At 50.9% G+C, this 6,628-nt stretch overlaps 1 protein-coding gene across 1 annotated transcript; it reads left to right on the top strand.

The window, feature by feature from the left end:
• Positions 1-5,050: 5,050 nt before the first annotated feature.
• On the top strand, positions 5,051-6,291 carry LOC139640626 (interleukin-1 receptor-associated kinase 1-like). Its single transcript, XM_071514799.1, has 2 exons — positions 5,051-5,415; positions 6,101-6,291. Exons 1-2 carry the CDS (start codon positions 5,304-5,306, stop codon positions 6,289-6,291), a joined length of 303 nt encoding a protein of 100 aa, XP_071370900.1. The 5' UTR covers positions 5,051-5,303.
• The last annotated feature ends 337 nt before the right edge of the window (positions 6,292-6,628 follow it).

Below are 6,628 nucleotides of genomic sequence, written 5' to 3'. Positions count from 1 at the left end.
TTTGTTTTCTCGAGATCACGAGATAATTATGGAGAACTCGAAAATGAGTGACTGATTCAGTTGATCACACCTGATTTCAACCTTCAAGATCACTGTCATGACTGTCAGGAGGATTCAGAACTGAACAGGAAGCATAAATGTGTCGTTTTGTTTGCTGCAGTTACGATTTTCATCTTAAATCAGCTGCTCCAGTTGTCCAGACGCTCTGCATGCTGCATGGCTCCTGATCTCTGATAAACATTATAAGTAATAGGAGGAAACGACATTTTGTTTTCTCGTCATAACGGGTTGATTATCTCGTTATCTCGAGATAATAAAGCTTGTTTTCTCGAGATAACGAGATAATTAACTCGTGATCTCAGATAACGGCATTAAAAAAAATAATTGCAAGCACGGCCGTTCTCGGCTTCCGTAGCCGTTTTCCTCAACACGGATCACACTTTCCTATTAAAGAGTGTGAAGCCAAACTGAACTGAGCTGGACTTTAAAATCTCTTATCAGGTCAGCAGTGTGCGGTCTGTGAATGAACGGATCTTTGCGAATGAATCTTCCTCCTGAACCGAGCGTTCTGGATCAGCTCTCTGAGGATCCGTCTGTCTGGTCCTGACCTGCAGACTGTCAGCAGGACAGCTGCAGCATGCTGAGCTTCAGCTGTGCTGCTCATGACAGCGATATGACACTGAGCTGCAGTGAGGTGAACTGGACTAAGGTGAGCACATTTCCAAACCCCCAGACCGGGAGTGTCCCGCACATTCATGCACGCGCACATGTATGTGCTTACACACGCACCATAGGCCTTTTCATCAGGATGGGGGAGAATTATTTCAGCTCTCAGCTCTGACTGCAGCTTCAACACCATGGACAGAGCCTCAGCAAACCAAACATGATGTTTTGTCTCCAAACATACAGACAAATCAGTATTGAATTCAGACACGTGGTGCATTGTTCATGTTTTTTGATTGGGTTAGGTAATAATGAGATGCGGGACAGAACATGATAAACATCTATGTAAGCGCTGAAAACAAGTATAATACTATTATTATTATTTTAATTGTGGTGAAAACCGGGACAATTTGGTAGTGAATGTTGAAAACCGGGACATTTTAGTGTTTTACAGATGTTTGTCGGGACTCTGGACATCCATCTTGAAACCGGGACGATCCCGGACAAACCGGGACGTCTGGTCAGCGTACGCTGAACGAATCAAACGATCAGTGATTTCATGTCTTTGTGCTGAACTGAACGCAACGATTCAAATCAGCAGACTGGTTTGTAATTCCCACCGCCGCCGGCCAAGATGGCGTCTCTGTAGCCGGAGCCTCTGAACACTCATTGGTCCAATCCCGATGTCCGACCTCTGGACCGAACCTCACGGACTTAACTGACGTCACCTGTGTGTGCAGCTGCAGGACCTGAGTGTGAGAAGTCATGAGGGCTCAAAATGGTTTATGAGGGCCGATTATCAAAACCAAGAACGCCAAGTTGATGCTTGTGTCCTCGTGGAGAACGATCTTCCCGAGTCTTCTGGTGGAGAACGATCTTCCCGAGTCGTCTGGTGGAGAACGATCTTCCCGAGTCGTCTGGTGGAGAACGATCTTCCCGAGTCTTCTGGTGGAGAACGATCTTCCCGAGTCGTCTGGTGGAGAACGATCTTCCCGAGTCGTCTGGTGGAGAACGATCTTCCCGAGTCGTCTGGTGGAGAACGATCTTCCCGAGTCGTCTGGTGGAGAACGATCTTCCCGAGTCGTCTGGTGGAGAACGATCTTCCCGAGTCGTCTGGTGGAGAACGATCTTCCCGAGTCGTCTGGTGGAGAACGATCTTCCCGAGTCGTCTGGTGGAGAACGATCTTCCCGAGTCGTCTGGTGGAGAACGATCTTCTCGAGAACGTTTCAGATGGACCGTGAGCTTCACATCACGTTGATTAAGACACACAGCTGTTAATTTCCCACCTGTTCACCGGCTCGTTCTCGTCGGTCAAGTCTCCTCCGATGGGTCCTCGATATTTTGAGGTCGGCAAGAAGACTTTCAGATTTTCAGATTTTCTATCCGTCCTCCGTCTGTCGTTCTTCTGTTTTGGAATCGTGCTTCGGCGGTTAGATATTACGTGAAACGCGTCATGGAGAACACAAGAACGTATGGATGATCAGCATGGATGAATGCCCTGAACTCTCTGAACGCTCTGAACGCCCTGAACGCCCTGAACTCGCTGAACGCCCTGAACTCTCTGAACGCCCTGAACTCGCTGAACGCCCTGAACTCTCTGAACGCCCTGAACGCCCTGAACTCGCTGAACGCCCTGAACTCTCTGAACGCCCTGAACTCGCTGAACGCCCTGAACGCCCTGAACTCTCTGAACGCCCTGAACGCCCTGAACGCTCTGAACGCCCTGAACTCTCTGAACGCTCTGAACGCCCTTAACGCCCTGAACTCGCTGAACGCCCTGAACGCTCTGAACGCCCTGAACTCTCTGAACGCCCTGAACGCCCTGAACTCTCTGAAGCCCTGAACGCCCTGAACGCTCTGAACGCCCTGAACTCTCTGAACGCTCTGAACGTCCTTAACGCCCTGAACGCCCTGAACTCGCTGAACGCCCTGAACTCTCTGAACGCCCTGAGCGCTCTGAACGCCCTGAACTCTCTGAACGCCCTGAGCGCTCTGAACGCCCTGAACTCGCTGAACGCCCTGAACGCCCTGAACTCGCTGAACGCCCTGAACTCTCTGAACGCCCTGAGCGCTCTGAACGCCCTGAACTCGCTGAACTCGCTGAACGCCCTGAACGCCCTGAACTCGCTGAACGCCCTGAGCGCTCTGAACGCCCTGAACTCGCTGAACTCGCTGAACGCCCTGAACTCTCTGAACGCCCTGAACGCCCTGAACGCTCTGAACGCCCTTAACGCCCTGAACGCCCTGAACGCTCTGAACGCCCTGAACTCTCTGAACGCCCTGAACGCCCTGAACTCGCTGAACGCCCTGAACGCTCTGAACGCCCTGAACTCTCTGAACGCCCTGAACGCTCTGAACTCTCTGAACGCTCTGAACGCCCTGAACGCCCTTAACGCCCTGAACTCGCTGAACGCCCTGAACGCTCTGAACGCCCTGAACTCTCTGAACGCCCTGAACGCCCTGAACGCTCTGAACGCCCTGAACTCTCTGAACGCCCTGAACTCTCTGAACGCTCTGAACGCCCTGAACTCGCTGAACGCCCTGAACTCTCTGAACGCCCTGAACTCGCTGAACGCCCTGAACGCCCTGAACTCGCTGAACGCCCTGAGCGCTCTGAACGCCCTGAACTCGCTGAACTCGCTGAACGCCCTGAACGCCCTGAACTCGCTGAAGGCCCTGAGCGCTCTGAACGCCCTGAACTCGCTGAACTCGCTGAACGCCCTGAACTCTCTGAACGCCCTGAACGCCCTGAACGCTCTGAACGCCCTTAACGCCCTGAACGCCCTGAACGCTCTGAACGCCCTGAACTCTCTGAACGCCCTGAACGCCCTGAACTCGCTGAACGCCCTGAACGCTCTGAACGCCCTGAACTCTCTGAACGCCCTGAACGCTCTGAACTCTCTGAACGCTCTGAACGCCCTGAACGCCCTTAACGCCCTGAACTCGCTGAACGCCCTGAACGCTCTGAACGCCCTGAACTCTCTGAACGCCCTGAACGCCCTGAACGCTCTGAACGCCCTGAACTCTCTGAACGCCCTGAACTCTCTGAACGCTCTGAACGCCCTGAACTCGCTGAACTCTCTGAACGCCCTGAACTCGCTGAACGCCCTGAACGCCCTGAACTCGCTGAACGCCCTGAACTCTCTGAACGCCCTGAGCGCTCTGAACGCCCTGAACTCGCTGAACGCCCTGAACTCTCTGAACGCCCTGAGCGCTCTGAACGCCCTGAACTCGCTGAACGCTCTGAACTCTCTGAACGCCCTGAACGCCCTGAACGCCCTGAACGCCCTGAACGCTCTGAAATAGTTTATATTCTTAAATTACATTTAGGAATATAAACTTTACTAATTAGTTAATATGAATTGAGCTGTGGTCATTATTACTAAAGTAAAATATGACAGCTTTTACATTCACTGGAAAGGAATCATGGGAAGTCCGTTGAAAACTGGTCAGACAAACAGGTGAGAGTACAGGTGACACACACACACACACACACTGATTTGTTTGCAGTGTGACGTCAGGTGACGGTAAAACCTTCCTGGTTGCCGTAGTTGCCACTCAGAACAGGGAAATAACCAAAACCTTGAGTCAAGATACAGGAAAACCCGCACACAGCACTTCCTGATGACAACAACAGCGACAGAAACCTTTCAAAATAAAAGTCCTCAAAGAGCGTCATTAAGAAAGAAGCGTTCATGTTGTCGTGCTGTGAGGTCATCTGAGGAGCCTGATGATGTCATGAAGTCAGGCCGTCCAATCCCAGTTCAGAGCCTGAACCACTTTAATCTCTAACTTCAACAATGTCTTAATAGTCTTGGTGACAACTAACAGAGTTTATACTGTGATGTTTCATGTCTCATACTATATTCTGTAAATAAATGCAGACCTAGCTGCTTTGGACAAAAGTGTCTGCTAAATGACAGTGTAATGTAATGTAGTCATGTTTACTTATGTTTATGTTTTATTTCTATAGCACTTTATCGCATGTACATTGTTTACTACATCATAAACATACTATACATCATATACATCATAGATCATATACATCATACACTATACCACACACACACACACACACACACACACTGACAGGCAGAGTCTTCAGTTCAGCTGCATGTGTTCAGACAGGGAGGACACCAGGAGAACAGGGAGAACATGTAAACTGCACACAGAAAGGTCTGGGATTCAAACCCACAACCTTCCTGCTGTGAGGCGGCAGATGAACCACAGAACCCAACAGGAGTGTGAGCTGTGCTTCATGCTGCTGCTGCTGTTCTTCTGGATGCCAGTTGAATCTGGACACGAAATCGCATGCTTTTATTTTGAAGAATCCGGACCGGAAGCTACTGTGTCAGTTCTGCTAGCTTCACAGCGCTGTGGAGGAAGAGGCAGCGGAGTTATGAAGTTATGAAGTTTTGATTTTTATTCGTTATTCATGTTCCTCCGGGCCGTTTACCTGCGGAGATGTGACGGCGGGACGCGGACTGAGAGGCGGTCAAGGCTGTTAGCTTGTTAGCTTGTTAGCCTCAGGAAGCTAAACAGGAGAAGTTTACTGTAAGTTGCTGCGGTGGGGCGGTTAGCGGTTAGCGGTTAGCATCAAGCTAACTCCAGTAGCTGTAAGTTAGTTTTCCTGTGAGCCATGTCCGGGCAGGACGTCAGGTCGGAGTTCCTGTACCGGCTGCCTCCCGCCGTGATGTGTGAGTTCACCCGGGTCATGGACGGGCTGTCCGGCTCGGACTGGACCCGGTTCGGTGAGTAAACTGGAACCGGACCCGGTCCAGTCTGGACTGACTGCTAGCTAACGGCTAACATCAGTCTGGAGTGGGAGGGTCTCCCTGTCTGTCTGTTTGTTTGTCTGTCTCTCTGTCTGTCTGTCTGTCTGTCTCTCTGTCTGCCTGTCTGTCTCTCTGTCTGTCTGTCTGTCTGCCTGTCTGTCTCTCTGTCTGCCTGTCTTTCTCTCTGTCTGTCTGTCTGTCTGCCTGTCTGTCTGTCTGTCTGTCTGTCTGTCTGCCTGTCTGTCTGTCTGTCTGTCTGTCTGCCTGTCTGTCTGTTTGTCTGTCTGTCTGTCTGTCTGTCTGTCTGTCTGTCTGCCTGTCTGTCTGTCTGTCTGTCTGTCTGTCTGCCTGTCTGCCTGTCTGTCTGTCTGTCTGTCTGTCTGCCTGTCTGTCTGTCTGTCTGTCTGTCTGCCTGTCTGTCTGTTTGTCTGTCTGTCTGTCTCTCTGTCTGTCTGTCTCTCTGTCTGTCTGTCTGGTTAAGCAGCTGATAATTAACTGTTAATATTTAATGAGAGTTACTGTATTAGTGATTTGGGTTCACTATTATAATGTTTCCTCCTCTCTCTCTGTCTCTCTCTCTCTCTGTCTCTGTCTCTCTCTCTTTCTCTCTGTCGCTCTCTCTCTCTCTCTCTCTCTCTCTCTCTCTCTCTCTCTCTCTCAGCCTCAGAAGTCCTGTCTGACCAGACTGACGTTCGATTGGCTGAAAGGAGGGAGAGGCGGACCGACTGGGTGATGAACCAATGGGAGAGCAGGAACGGTCGGGTGGGCGAGCTGCTGGACCTGCTGGAGCGTCTGCAGCTGCTGAGAGCCAGAGACGTGATCCTGAGCTGTGAGTTCACCCCTGACCCCTGACCCTGACCCCTGACCCTGACCCCTGACCCTGACCTCTGACCCTGACCTCTGACCCCTGACCCCTGACCCCTGACCCTGACCCCTGACCCTGACCCTGACCCTGACCCCTGACCCTATATGATTCAATATGTGATATGAGGGCTGTGGTGGAACAGTCCGTCCTAACTCCTGTTCCTAACCTCTTCTCCTCGACCTGGATGGAAAACGTCACCCTCAGCCTCCTGTCACTCATATTTATCCACATGAATCCCAATTAGTTTGATTGTATTAAAATAATTGTTAAATTCATGCAAGATAGGCATAACATGTTAATGACATGTGAACTTGATGCTCTGAA

The sequence above is a fragment of the Centroberyx affinis genome, unplaced genomic scaffold (assembly GCF_046629955.1).
Source record: "Centroberyx affinis isolate AG114_WGS23_722 - 3 ecotype Tasmania unplaced genomic scaffold, CSIRO-AGI_Caff_v1 ptg009994l_1, whole genome shotgun sequence".
Lineage (NCBI taxonomy): Eukaryota > Metazoa > Chordata > Actinopteri > Beryciformes > Berycidae > Centroberyx > Centroberyx affinis.
The sequence above is the reverse complement of the archived record's forward strand: the minus strand, read 5'-3'. Positions and strand labels throughout refer to the sequence as shown.